Below are 15,038 nucleotides of genomic sequence, written 5' to 3'. Positions count from 1 at the left end.
CATGAATTACATCAAGCTCTTAATGTTGCCTGGCCTGTAGACATAGGCACTGGAAACACAGACAGTTCTTCAAGGATCAGAGACCATAAAACATCACGTTCTTACTAAGAGATAATAAGGGAAGATGCAAAAGACATCGGAAGCTCAAAGAAGGAAAAGTCTCTTTGAGTCTTCATGAAACTTACATAATAAGGGCAGGATTTTAAAATAATAATAATAATGATAATAATAATTATCAGGTGACGAGGGTCTAGACTAAGTTTTTCAAGTTGAGAGTCCCAAATCCTCTGCATCCAAAATCATGGATGTCTATTAACAAGCACGTTAGTTTTTGAGGTCAACATCTCTGGGTGTGGGCCTGTGGTGTTGTATTTTAAGAGGTTGCAGATGGTTCCTACTTATACTAAAATTGAGAACCACTGGCCCACAGGAAAATGCATCTGCCCCCAGGCCCCTACCTGCTTTGCATCTCTACAAGGCTAGTCCTTCTGGAGGATATAGTGCTTTGTGCCCTGACTTAGCCTTACATGTGGCAAATCTATGTCTCTACTAGACTCTGAGCTCCTGAAGCAGTGTCTTCTATATCTGCAAGGCCTTCCACAAGACTCTGCTGTTAGTAGGTAGTCGGAAATGCTTATTGAATGGGGAAAATTCTCCCTTCGATGCTACTTGCATAAATGCCCACATGGTCCTTACATGGACCTTCACACACTTCGTTTGGTCCATAAGTGATATGAGTGTGTGTGTGTGTGTATGTGTGTGTGTGATTGTAATTTAATGCCATGGTGGTAGTAGGGGGTGGGTAAGTGCTCTCTAGTTTACCACAGTTTCAATCTTTCCTTTTATCCACCCAGATAAAGTTACTCATTTATTTTACTAGTTTTGCACCTTATAGAATTTAAGTTTACAAATTCTGGAAAGTGTAGAGGCTGTTACGAATTGTTGTCTAAGGCTGTCCTTCCAATTGCTTTCTCTATGGTCTTGTCCCTCTTTTCTTCTCCAGTCTCCAGTCTGTTATCTCCAAGGCCTTCTCAAAAAGACTGGTCCTTAAGGATCGGTGTGGTCTCACCGCTGGCTGCCTAGAACAGCCAGTAGACCTTCTTAGAGGGGAAGATGGGAAAAACCCTAAAACACACAGGACCAGACACAGGTGTGTTTCTTGATTTGTGATCCTAATGCCTGGGGATGCTGGACTAGGGGCTGGTAAGGTGAAGGTCAACTTTGGAGGCGTGCGAGGACCAGTTGGTTTTGCTCTGTTTCTGACTCATGCCTGACCTCTATGCTGGCCAGTATCTCCCAGACCCCTGAAAGGACAGAGCAGAGAAAGAGAATGGATATGAATCCTTTCTCTCCCAGTTTCTAGGGGTTCAGCTTCACAGACAACTAGGGTATTATGGAGTGAGTATGGGTCTCAGGGCATCATGGGGCCAGGCAAGATACAGACCATGTATCTCTCTGTTTCATTCCCCCTTTCCCTTTGGGCTTCCAGCTCTGGGAAGAAAACAAAGACTGAGTGGTCTTAAATCCTAGTGAGTGATAAAATAATGCTGCATTCAGCGCTGGGGAGTTGAGTGTCCCTGGAGATTAAGTTCCTGACATGCTGAAAATATGTTTCATTCAAATTAACCAGAATAATAGTCTTTTGTTAAAGCTAGAAGTCTTTGTTAAAGCTTAGCAATCATCTTATCCAGCCCACTCCTTGTAGGTAAACTGAGGTGCAGTCAGGGTCTCCCATAATATGTCAGAATGCAGCCCCAAATCCAGCCCTCCTGCAGCCCATGGTTCTGATGTGTATTCTGCACTTCCAGAATCCCGCCATCCTTGTGCTCTGTGTCTTGTTCATGAATCTACCTCCCTTCTACTGCTTGGCAAGTTTAGAGTTAACTTTCTGAAGTGAATATTAGACCGGTGACTCCTTGAGTGCCAGGATGGAATCTGATTCACATCTGTGTCCCAGCCTTTGGCATGGGGTCTGGCACAATCCAGGTGTTGGGTGAATGGAGAGCAAGGATCCACAGTATGCACCTGCAGACAAACCGGGCACCAGGGGGATGACTCGGGCCAACCCCACTCTCACATCTTTCTCTTTAAGTTGAGGAAGAAGAGAGGAACATGAATATTCATATGGAATATGAATACCATTCAATGATATCAATGTGCCAGGCACTGTTCCATGTGCTTATCCCAGTGCATTCCTCACAACAATCAATGGGAAAGAAATGATCATCCCCATTTTACAGATGGGGACACCGCACTACAGAGAAGTTGAGAATATGTCGTGGTCTCAGCCGGAAAGAGGCAGAGGCGCATTTTGAATCTGAGGTCAGGGCCTGAGCCCTATGGCACCAGGTTGTGAGGAAGTTGACTGAGCACCGATTTCGTGGCTCAATGCTTTTCTTTTTACCCTAACTCTGAACATTTTCACCAGAACCCAAGGAGGCGGACGATAGTGCAATTCCCATTTAAGAGTCGCCGAAACCGAGGCTCAGAGGGCTTCAGCGAAAGGGCTGCGCTTGGCTCTAGGCACCTGGGCTGAGTCTTTTTCCCACCATCGCAGAGCGGGAACCAGCGGAGGGGGCTGGCTCGTATGGGGAGAAAAGCGATTGGAGGGCGCCGAGGGGAAGAGGGAGCCCGGATCTGTCAGGGCCTCCTCTTGGGCTAAGGGGTGGTCCCCTCCATCACCCCACCCCACCTCTTTCAGATTCTGGGAAAGCCGGCACGCACATACCCTGCATAATAGCAGGCACGGTGAGGTCTCTAAGCCCCGAAGATCGCTCTCCCAGCGGACGCAGTGGCCTTGGCAAGGGGTTACAGCTGCACGCGGAGGGGTTCTCTCCGAACCGGAGTGCAGCGTAGCCGCGGTCCAGGATTCCCCATCCATTATTCACGATGTTTACTAGTGCGGGGGAAAGGAGAGGAAAGAAGAGGGAAGTAGAGAGAAAAAGAGGCTAGGGGAGGTGGAGGCGGGCAGTACTAACTTCGAGAGCCCTCAAGTTCCGAAACTTCGGGAAGGAAGACCGAGAGGCTAAGGCGCCTTGCACGCAGTAGGCCGTCAGTAAATATTTGTAAGATGGATAGATAACTGGGTGAGTGAGTGAATGGGCTAATCATTAACCCCTCTGACCCTTGATTTCCTCGTCTGTAAAACGGGATAACATCACCTACTCCATACAGTGGGTATGAGAATCCCATGGGCAAACTCTAAATTGTCTAGCGCATATTAGGGACTCTCAAACGGTAACTGTTGTCACGAGGAATGGGCTTGCAAGTTCTGGCTGCCCAGCAAAAGTGCACTGAAGGACTCCCGGGCCTGGAGGGCCATCCTAAACTGTCACTATTCAAAAAATACTCCATAAGGGCTGGAAAAAGAGAGAGTGGGCCAAGTTGCCTCCCTCAAATGAAAGCAAGAAAGGCAAGCGTGGGGAGGAAGCCACTCCTGGACAGAGAAGGCCCCTACCTTACTGCCCCTACCTCTACCTCAGAGCGCGGTTGGGGGAGTGGGGGCAGGGGTCACCTGGGGCTCGTTCTGGCAGCCTCTCACCCTCCCCCGGGCCCGTCTGGGCGCTTGGAGGCGCCTCCTCGCTGCGCCACGGGACCGGACTCTGGTGGACCGCTTGGGCGTGAGGCCAGGAGCGCCCTGGAAATGGGCAGTTTGGCGGCAGCCGGGCCGACGGAGTGTATGTGTGTGTGTGTGTGTGTGTGTGTGTGTGTGTGTGTGGGGGGAGGGGAAGTTGGAGTAGGGTCAACTTCCTGCCCCAGCTCAGCCCAGGGCTGTCCTTTTATCCTGGCAGTTCGAGCTGGGACAGGACCGAGAGGATTGGGACTTTTGGGGTGGCATGGGGGGAGGGAAGTCCACGAAGAAGAAAGAATCCGAAAGGTCGGGCGGGTTGGAGCCACGCGGGGCGGGGCGGACTGGGAGAGGCCAGGCCTGGCCCGGGTATAAAGGCTGTGGAGGGGGTGGCCGCCGCGGGCGTAGAAAGGCGCGCCGCTGGCTGCTGTCTCGCCTCACCTCCCGGGCCGCCCCTGCGAGTCCCGGGCGCGTGAGCACGCCTGCGCGCGCCCGGGCCCTTCCTGGCAGGCTGCTTGTAAGATGAGTGAAGAAGCAGGTGGGGGAGAGGGGAGGCAGCGAGCGAGAGGGCGAGGGGAGCGCGGGCGCTGAGCAGCGCTCACTTGGAGCGCGGCGAGCGAGCTAGACAAGCCTGATTCCATGTCCCCCGCTGCCACCCTGCCAGGAGCGCGAAGATGATGGCCATGAACTCCAAGCAGCCTTTCGGCATGCACCCGGTGCTGCAAGAACCCAAATTCTCCAGCCTGCACTCCGGCTCCGAGGCCATGCGCCGAGTCTGTCTCCCAGCCCCGCAGGTACGTAGTGGAGCATAATTACCGCTCTAAGGCACATTTTTTGACAGGCACTAGCTTCATGTTTTTTTCATGTCGCCCAGAACAATCGCCGCTGTCTGAACCCCTCTCCTTGTCTCCCCCGCTTTCTCTCCCGGCGCTCTCTCTCTCTCATTCATGTCTCTGATCCACACGTCTGTTCCAGCAGAGCTGCTGCCTCCGTATTAATTTTTATGACCTGGGCTTTGAGGAGAGGCATCTCGGTTGCTTGAAAATGTGTTTTAATCCTGTGTTGACAGTATTCCCTACTGACCGTGCTGTGCGCCTTCTCGCTTGCAGCTGCAGGGTAATATATTTGGAAGCTTTGATGAGAGCCTGCTGGCACGCGCCGAAGCTCTGGCGGCGGTGGATATCGTCTCCCACGGCAAGAACCATCCGTTCAAGCCCGACGCCACCTACCATACCATGAGCAGCGTGCCCTGCACGTCCACTTCGTCCACCGTGCCCATCTCCCACCCAGCCGCGCTCACCTCTCACCCGCACCACGCCGTGCACCAGGGCCTCGAAGGCGACCTGCTGGAGCACATCTCGCCCACGCTGAGTGTGAGCGGCCTGGGCGCTCCGGAACACTCGGTGATGCCCGCACAGATCCATCCACACCACCTGGGCGCCATGGGCCACCTGCACCAGGCCATGGGCATGAGTCACCCGCACACCGTGGCGCCTCACAGCGCCATGCCCGCATGCCTCAGTGACGTGGAGTCAGACCCGCGCGAGCTGGAAGCCTTCGCCGAGCGCTTCAAGCAGCGTCGCATCAAGCTGGGGGTGACCCAGGCGGACGTGGGCGCGGCTCTGGCTAATCTCAAGATCCCCGGCGTGGGCTCGCTGAGCCAAAGCACCATCTGCAGGTTCGAGTCTCTCACTCTCTCGCACAACAACATGATCGCGCTCAAGCCGGTGCTCCAGGCCTGGCTGGAGGAGGCTGAGGCCGCCTACCGAGAGAAGAACAGCAAGCCAGAGCTCTTCAACGGCAGCGAACGGAAGCGCAAACGCACGTCCATCGCGGCGCCGGAGAAGCGTTCACTCGAGGCCTATTTCGCTATCCAGCCACGTCCCTCATCTGAGAAGATTGCGGCCATCGCTGAGAAACTGGACCTTAAAAAGAACGTGGTGAGAGTCTGGTTCTGCAACCAGAGACAGAAACAGAAACGAATGAAGTATTCGGCTGTCCACTGACTTCGGCAGGGCGCAGCGTCGGGAGCTGGGAGAGCCTAGTGCTCATCCCTCCGGGGTTAGGGGGATGGTTATTGGGAACTCCAAGGCGTTTCCTAGGCAGGTTAGGTTCTCTCCTCCGAAGCCACAGACTTTCTCCCTTTGTCCCGCTTGGTTGCCTCCGGCCTTCTCTTTCTCTTTCCTTTCTATTCCCACCAAAAAAAGTTTTGGCGCTGGGAAAATATTCCAGAAGGGCGGGCCCGAGGGTACTTGTGCTGTCCGTGGTGCTGAAATTTGCCCTCGCGCACGGGGCCGCACGACCTCGGAGCAGGAGCACCAAAACAGAGGACAGTGAATTGGCCCAACCGCCCGAAGCTAGGGTGAAAACGCCACTTTGTTAAGCGCGATCAGGCAAGGGGTGAAGGGATAAAAAGGAAGTGATCCATAATAACACAAAGTCTAGGATATCTAAGGGGGGCACAAACGTGCACTGGAGATTTATTAGAGTATATAAAGTACATGTATGTTTCCAAAGGATAGCCTTATATTCCCGTCCTTGCCTAAATTCTATTCATCTTATCCTTTGTTTTGCCGTAAATTCTCATAAGGTAGCATGAAGATTAGGTTCAGGGAAAGTATGCAGGGAGTTGCGGGCTCCAAGTTGCTATTTTTCGTGGTGAGTACGACTCCAAAAGAGGTGGGTCCAGTCTGGCGACTGAAAATTCTGGGATCGCTTGGCTGTTTGTAAGCAGCTGCCAGCTCCAGCTCCGACCATCTTTCACTACCTACTGGTGTTGAGGGGTAATTACTGCTTACTGGATAGCGGGAGTTGGTAGTGTTCATGCCGGCTGAGGACTCTCTGACCCCAGCTAGCTGTTCTTGCCAGATTGCCAGCTCAGCGTGGAGTCAGCTGCTGGAAAGTGACTGTAACTTCTCTGCATTATATGCAAGTCCTTTCAACACGTCTAACCTCGTTGCGCTTTTTTATGACTGTTGTTGTTAACATCGTTAATTCCTATTATTTATTTAACTATGCTTCTTTCCATTCCCTTTATGTGGGTATCTTTCGGTGGAAGTTCACTTATAGTTTTGTAAGGGAAGAGAAGTGGGACCAGCGGCCTGAACCCTTCTCACCCTAGCCCATCTAGCCCAAATTTTATTTTTTTTCGTTGCTTCATGTAGTTTGCGTGTTGCTGTGTGACCTTTGGTTTCTTTCTCTGAACAGATGCAAATAAAATATTAAGTTTTCTTCTCTCTTTACCCCTTGAATTAACTTCTAAAATAAATGCTTTATTTTTCAACCCGAATCAAAGTGGTTTTATTTTTTCTCAGAGGCTAAGGGGTACTAGCTTTGGAAAGGATGTAAAAGGGAGAACCCCAAAGGACCGGACTGTCAGTTTCTGCTGACCAGCCCCCAGCCATCCCCTCTCCCCACTCCTCTTCCATGGCAGACTCACTTGGATCTCCTCGTGGGAGACCCTGAGGCTTGTGTCTGAACTTGAGGTTTCAAGGTACTTCCTTCCATGCTTCCCTGCCTGCAAATCTATGAGACTCTGCTCAATTTGACTTAGCTAGTGAACTTTGAAGCCAGACTAATGGGGATTCGAGTTTCCAATGCCTCCACTCACTGGCAGAATCATCCTGAGGCTAATTTCTTAATTTCTCTAAACCTTCTCCAACAAGATTGCTTGTCTGCAGAATGAAGAGACCAATGCTTATTTCACAAGGTTATTGTCAGAACTAGGTAAGATTGTTCATTTAAGACTTCTACTAGTGCTTGGGCTTAGTAGGCAACAAATTATTTTAAAAGATTCAAAGGGCTTGAGAGGAGGTGAGATAATAGAGGCAAAGAGGGAGAAAAGTATTCGCTGTGACATTCTAGTGGGGTCCCCTCGGAATTTCAAATTCATCTGAAATTCTCATCCAGGTTGTTACTCACTCTGTGGTCCACCTCGGCTTCTTTGTGGGGATACTGCTATATCTGCTGCAAAGCGCCTAGCATAGTGCCCTGTACATAATAGGTGCTCCATAGATGCCAGCTCCCTGTTCTCTTTCCGCTCCCTCTTTTTATTTGCGAGTCGTAGAAACGCCTTCCTGATTTAAAATTTAAAGCTCCAAGTCCAGGAGTCATCTGCACATTTCCCTGCTTCGTCCTCAAAGAGTTCCGGGGCATCAAACCAAGGCCCGAAATTCGGAGCAGAGTGGGTTTGCCCTCCGCGCAGTGTGACACCCCCTACCACATAAGCAAACTTGCGGATCTCCCCCAGCTCCCTGGGCCTCAGCCCCTCACCCCCGCCTTGCACAACAGCCCCAGCGATTCCTCCACCTCCCTCTCCATCGGGTGTCCTTTAATAATAAATGCCCTTATGCCATTACATTATATTGTGGGTTTTGAAAATTTAAAATACGGCTGATGCAATATTAATTGCCTATAGTGGTATAAAACACAGGGCCGGAGCCCAGCCAGGCTGCAGAGGAGACGACCGTGAGCGTCCCGCACCGAAGCGAAGCGCTCCAGAAGGACGCGCTTTTGCGGGCTGCAAGGTTTCCTGCAGGTAAGAAGAGCCTTCGCATTTTCGGGCTCGGGAGAGAAACGGAAATCTGCCTCCATACTCTTTTCGAAAAGTTCTCTGCCGTTGTTTTTTTTTTTTTTTTTAATTGACAACAGCAAAAGTTTGGAAGACTTTTATGGCGGGGATAAGAGGAGCTGTTTCCTGAGCGCAAGGTCTGCTCCAAGACCGTCCAGTCGCACTAGGTCCTGTCTCCGAGCAGTGCCTCTGCGCCTAGTCTTCTGCAGGCGCCGGAGACCCTGGCGCCCAGGAGAATTTTGACCAGCTCTTACCTGCAGGCCGGAGCTGCAGCCAGGTCAGCGAAGCGCTACACCCTTTCCCTCCTCCTAAGTGCGCCGGGCCGGCGCCGTCGCCTCGCTCTTCGGCTTGCTCAGGAAGCAACCGGAGATGTGGTTTCCCCAGGATTGTGCAGTCGCCTCTGCCACTCGTCCTGCGGAGGCACAGACCTCTGGGGGTAGGGGAGGTGGTACTAGCAGGTTTGGGGTTTACACAAGCCTAGTATGCGTCCGAATCGTGTGACCTTGGGCAAGTCATATCGCCTTCTCTAAGCCTCTGCTGCCAGCTGTAAAACTTCCCCAAATTTATTTTGAAGAGTAATTGAGGGTGTCTCCTAAGATCACCTGGAGCAGGTTTTCACTTTCCTAATTCTGTCATCTTGCAACACGCACGGTCCAAGACTCAGCTGAGTCTTTAACTTGTACCAAAAGAAAATGAAGTCAGTATTTGGGGGTGTTTGCATAGAAACCTTCATCAGGCCTCCGGAGGGTGGGACTTTGGGAACTGCCTGGCTGGAACAGGGGCTTCATCTAGAATGAGCTAGGTATACACATTCCAGCGTGGCTAAAGCCCTGGCAGGCAGAACTTGGTGGCAGGAGTCCTGGGTTCCTGAACTGTGTTATCTCTGGCCAGCGACTTCCTCTCTATGTGCCTAAGTCATCTCAGTTTTTTTCACTACTTCATGTCTAGCACTCTGCTGAAGGTCTGGCCTAGAGTGGCAGACACCAGATGTCTGTTGAATGAATGAATTGGGCTTTTGTTTTGTAAAATGAAAGCACCCCTTCCAGCCGAATCCTCTCTGGATTCAAGGGTTTGTAGGGAGGAACAGAGCCATCAGGGATAGGCAAGTCTTCCTGGGAATGGGGATCAGGAGCAAGGTCTGCATCACAGGCTTTTATTTAAAGGTAGCCAGTGTCCTTCTTGTTTAAATAGAAGACACTGTGCTTCACCCTTTGGTGATTATGGGTACACAGAGGTTGCTCTGTGACATGGCCCTTGGAACCTAGGGAAAGAGTCAGGGAGGGGGGACCAGGGAGTGACCTCTGCCTGGCCCAGTGTGCCTGACGTTTGAGTTCCAGTTCTTTTACTTTCTTCCTGAGATGGAAACAGCTCCGGCTCTGGAGTGGACAGACCTGGGGCGGAATAACTGCTCCATCTCTTACTTGAGTAAGTGACCTTACTGCTCTGACCCTCGGTGTCCTCATCTGTAAAACTGGAAAAACTGGAAAAAAGACTCAGGATTGCTCTGATGATTAAATGAGATCACGTAAGGCCAGGTCTGACACGTATTTCGTCGCTTTAAAACATTTTTCACACTCAGAAAAGTGAAGGCAGCGTTGTGGGGCAAGTTCAGGGCTTGGAGTCAAGTGGAATCAACATTTTCCCTCTGTGAGCCACAGTCTGGTCAGGGCAGCAGTGCCTGTCAGCTCTCGGCATGGTTGTCAGGGGCAAGACAGAAGCTTAAAAGAAACCGCTTTGCACACTTTGCGTCCCAGCTACGCAAGGGACGAAGTATTCGCTCCCTGGGAGTGCCTGGTGCGAATACATAGCTCCCTGAGAAGCTTGGCCCCGGTCAGCGGCTCCTGGAGCCCGGAACCTCCTCCCTGGCGGAATCCCGGGCACCATCCAGCCTCTCCAGACTTCGCGCGGCGCTTCCTCGCGAGGAGGGGCGGGGCGCCAGAGGGCGAAGGAGAAGCAGGGCTCTTGGACTCCTCCTCTTTCCCAGCGAACATCCCTTCCCCGCCCTGTTCCCACTTTTTGGCTCCGGCGCCAGAATGTTTGAGCCGGAGGGCAGAACGCCTAAGAGCCGTCTTTTTTTTTTTAATCGAAGAAGGCAGTGAGGCCTAGAGAGCGGGACGGGACGGACTTAGCTGGCTCCTTTTACCTAAAACAGCTCTTCTCCAATCACCCTATCACACCACCCGTTTTATTTCTTTCCTAGACTTTAAGACATCCTGATAGCACCTACCCAGTCCACCCCTGCCTCCCTGAACCCAACGCAGGGCCTCGCACAGAATGAGCGCTCCACAAATTTTTGCTGGATAAATGACTAGTACTGATATCCATAACGTATGGCGGGATTCCCCTATGCGAGGTACTGTTCCAAGCGCTTTAGCGCATTCGTTTGTTAGTTCCTAAACAACACCATATGAGTAGGTACAATTTTTAATCCCATTTTGCAGATGAGAACATAGAGGCACAGAGAGTTTATGTAACTTGGCCAGGACAAGTCGTGAACACAGCCATTTAGTGGAGAGACCTGGCAAAAACCCGGTGTCTTTGCTTCTTCCGTTCTCAAGTGAGATCACCTCCGGCTGGGGTGAGGAAGCGGACCGCCTCGGGGTGAAGGAGGAGCAGGTGAGTCCGATTTGGCACCAGATTAGGCAGCGCGAGCAGAGGAGGTGGTGGGAGCCGAGAACGCCCGCTGTCCTCGCCGGGCTTCGGAGCCTCCACGCCTTTGTGTCCCGCGCGCCTCTCGCGTGTCCCGCCCTGTCCGCGTGCGTCTGTTCGCGTGTCTCTCACTCAGCCCCTCTTAGCTTCCCTCCAGCCTCGCAGGCGCGAAACTCTGACCCCCAGGTGCCGAGGGGGCCCGCGTCCCCGGGCGCGCGCAGAGTCGTCTTCTCCCCTCTCCTCTCTTCCGCTGAGCGTCAGGAGCCGCCGCGGTAACCCCGCCCCGGCGGACAGACGGAGCCAGCGAGGACTCCAGAGGGCAAATTAGTCTCCCCTTCGATCGCTCTTTTCCGATCAAATCAGGTTTCCCTTGGTCCCCGGACGGCGCTTCCGCACCAGCGCAACTCCCAGGGCTCCCCGGGCTCCCCGGGCTGGGTCAGGGTTCTCTGGCTCCTCCCGGCGCCTCCGGATGGGGGCTTCCCCTCGGCGGCGTCCCGGCCTGAGGAGTCCCCTGGACCGCGGGAGGGGCGATTGCTGGGTCCGCGCGGCTCTGGATCCTCCCCACCCGTTGCTTATACTTTTCTCTATAAACCGTCAGATTTCTGCCCCCTCCCTCAGTTCAGCCCTGCGCAGCCTTGCCTGCCACTGGAGGCAAACTGGGACAGAAACTGCGCTCGCTCTCTTTTTATAGACTGTATGTGTAATTTCATATTTAAAAGACTTTGATTTTTAGGATTACACACACACACAAATTCAAGTGTTCATCCTGAGAAAAGTCAGACTTTTGTTGGACTTCTTTATAGATATTTAGCATTTAATATTGTTTTTACTTTGAATTACATGGGTGGGAGGCACCACCATAATTTCGTTGAGGTCTCTGGCCGAATCCCATCTCTAATTTCACCATCTTTCTTTTCCCCACTTTCCTTCCCGCTCCCTCCCAAAACAGACATCAGCACCGCTCCAAATCCCAACATCCCTGCCTGTAACAGAGCCCCCCAACGCCTGAGGCTTTGCTGGGCTGCTCACCTCTTGGCAGATATAGTTAATGTCCAGCCCTCGTAAATCAAGACCATAAAAAGCTTACTTTCATATGCACTCAATTTCTACCAAACCTAAACTAATTGCATAAATTCCTTTAGGCCACTCAGGGCTGCTCTCTGGGTTGGGATCTGATCAATTAGTCATTAGGCACTCCATTAGCTGGGGTTTAAGCTGCCTCATATAAATGTCTCCTGTCAATTTGCTTGTAATTGAATAAATAAAAAAAGGGTACAATTATTAGCACGGAGGATCAAAATAAGGAGAGGTCAATTTTATTCAAATATCCTTAAAATGTCTTAATCTAATAGTAATCATCTAATAATAATAATTAGAAGGCATTTACACACCAGCCACTCAAAAAGTCCCTGACCATGTTAAGGAAAGCTCTGGGCTGAGACATAACCAAGTGTGTGCATCTAAACTCTGCCACCTTGATAGTATCTCCCCACCTTGGAGCCTCAGTTTCTTTACCTGTAAAACCAGTTGGTTAGAGGTGATTTTCTTTTCTGTTTTTTATAAATGCATTTTATGTATGGTCAAATTAATTTATGCATGTCATTTAAAAATGGAATAATACAGGAGGGCAATTTGACCAACCCCCACCCTCAACCATTTTTAGTTGCTGCTTCTGGTAGTTAATTGCATGTCTAAATAATATATCTTTGGCACTATTTCTTTTCTCAAAATTCAAGGTTTGTTTGTTAATACTTTAATGAAATAACACATGATACAAATTCAAAAGAACTAAAAGATTTGCCATGAAAAGTCTTTCTTCTTCCTTGACCCAAGTCACTCAGTTCTCTTTGTTGAAGGTAAACATCATTGTCAGTTTCTTATGCATACTCCAGAGATATTTTATTGGCTGACATTTCTTGATTTGTCATTCTTAGTCATTGTGTTTTAACTTCTTGCTATGATATCAGAAAATTAGAGATACAATAATCTTGAATATTCTTTCCACACCAAGGATCATAGGAAGTTTTATATAAAATCAATAATTAAAATAATGAATTGAGTGGGCAATTGAAACTTCTGATTTTTTTTTCTTTTTTTCTCTTTCTTGAGACAGCGCTTTGCTCTTGTTGCCCAGGCTAGAGTACAGTGCTGCGATCTTGGCTCACTGCAACCTCCGCCTCCCAGGTTCAAGCGATTCTCCTGCCTCAGCCTCCTGAATAGCTGGGATTACATCACACCTGGCTAATTTTTTGTATTTTTAGTAAAAATGGGGTGTCATTATGTTGGCCAGGCTAGTCTCGAACTCCTGATCTCAGGTGATCCACCTGCCTCAGCCTCCCAAAGTGCAGGGAGCCACCATGCCTGGCAAAATTCTGATTTTTTTTTTTAACCAACAATTAATTTGGAGGTACAGACATCATAATGTATAAAAACTGCCTACTCATAAAGCTAAAGAGGGTTTATATGTTGATTTGAGTTCTATCCCACCTCCTTCTGAATATAATTTAAAGCAGCCTATCTGTTATTGCTATGTAATTAGATACTATATCTATAATGGAGGTACCTTTATCTACTGGATGCTTCAGTGCATATGGTACTTAATTTTACTAAATTTCCTTAAAAATCTCTTTGCTCCTTCATCTCCTCCAAGTAAGGCCGCTTCTCTAGTAAGAGGAATTTTTCTTTGGTGTACACAGCTATGACGGAACTGGGGAAAACACTGATGACATCACTTAATAATTCACCTAGGTGGCTGGGCGCAGTGGCTTACGCCTCTAATCCCAGCACTTTGGGAGGCCGAGGCAGGTGGATCACGAGGTCAAGAGTTCGAGACCAGCCTGGCCAAGATGGTGAAACCCTGTCTCTACTAAAATTACAAAAAAACTTAGCCAGGTATGCTGGCAGGCACCTGTGATCCCAGCTACTCAGGAGGCTGAGGCAGGAGAATCGCTTGAACCTGGGAGGTGGAGGTTGCAGTGAGCCAAGAATGCGCCACTGCACTCCAGTCCAGGTGACAGGGCAAGATTCCGTCTCAAAAAATAAAAATAAAAAAACAAATAATTCACCAAGGGTTGGGATTGAGCACCAGACTCCAGACTGCAGAAACTCCAGCTGAGCACCCACGTGGGAGGGAGCCGAGGGCCTCGGAATCTTTGACAGAACTCCAAGGTGGTGATCTTGATTTACCGTTGGGAGAGATACAGGGAGCTGCTGTTCCTGGCCTTGGGTTGATTTGTATTGAGCCCTACAGACCCCTTCAATGAATTCCTCTTGTAGCAGAAAACATGGGTTGGAACAGAGCGAGCTCAGAGAAACAGAATCATCTCGGGTGAGAATACAGATACACAGGCCTGCTGGTGTAGCGAGAAAGAATGTAAAATATACACAAAGAGATCCGAGTTCTAGGCTTTACTCTGTTCTGTTTGACCTTGGAAAGTCTATTCACTTCTCAGTGCCTCAGTTTCCCCAACTCTAACTGGAAGAAATTGAACCAGATAGTTCAGTAGTTCAATGTTGGTGAGGATTCATGGAATCCCTTGAGAATCTGAAGAAAACTGTGTTCCTAACCCAGAAATAAATGCACATTTGTGCACTCAAAATTTTTGCTAACTTCTAGAAGTCAAGGATCCCCTGATTCAATCCATAAATTCCTGGGTCCCAGGTTAAGACCCCCCCAAACTAGGCAAACTAAAGGGCTTTCTTTATCTGACTATCCAAATTTAGGGTCAAATACTCATAAGTACTGAACCCAGTTTCCCAAACTGGCAAGAATATTACTGAAGGCAAAAATAAAGTGCCAATTAGATGGTGAGTCAATTGCCAATAAAGACTCCAGATGGCTTTGACAAAATTATTTTTCGGATCAATAGACAGTCTCCCAAGAGACAGCATGGTGGAGTGAAAAAAGCACCACATTAGGGGTCATAAGCTAGGTTAAAAATTTTTTTAAACCGGTTCTGCCAACAGGCAGAATTGAGATTTTGAGTTGGGACTTCCTTGCCCTAGCCCTTCTTTCCCTATTGGAAAAATGAGAGGGTTGAACCAGATGATCTCTGAGGCTGCCAGCTGTAGCATTATGTGAGCTAATCAGCATAGACACTGGCATGTCTTATGTTTATATTTATTTTGGCTTATTTTATTCTTCTATTTCGTTTGTGAAAAGATAGTTGTACAATCAAAGTAGAGCTGGGAGAAGGGCTATCAAGTATGCTGTCTCCTGGGTTCCCAGAATTCAGGCTTCTAAGATCATTG

At 49.7% G+C, this 15,038-nt stretch overlaps 2 protein-coding genes across 2 annotated transcripts in view; one reads left to right on the top strand and one right to left on the bottom strand.

Moving 5' to 3' along the window:
• Positions 1 to 15,038, bottom strand: part of PRELID2 (PRELI domain containing 2) — a 1,077,378-nt gene that overhangs the window by 576,963 nt on the left and 485,377 nt on the right. The window lies entirely within an intron of this gene.
• On the top strand, positions 3,969 to 6,857 carry POU4F3 (POU class 4 homeobox 3). The gene is made up of 2 exons (XM_050794036.1): positions 3,969 to 4,362; positions 4,678 to 6,857. Exons 1-2 carry the CDS (start codon positions 4,243 to 4,245, stop codon positions 5,572 to 5,574), a joined length of 1,017 nt encoding a protein of 338 aa, XP_050649993.1. The 5' UTR covers positions 3,969 to 4,242; the 3' UTR covers positions 5,575 to 6,857.

The sequence above is a fragment of the Macaca thibetana genome, chromosome 6, assembly GCF_024542745.1.
Source record: "Macaca thibetana thibetana isolate TM-01 chromosome 6, ASM2454274v1, whole genome shotgun sequence".
NCBI lineage: Eukaryota > Metazoa > Chordata > Mammalia > Primates > Cercopithecidae > Macaca > Macaca thibetana.
The sequence above is the reverse complement of the archived record's forward strand: the minus strand, read 5'-3'. Positions and strand labels throughout refer to the sequence as shown.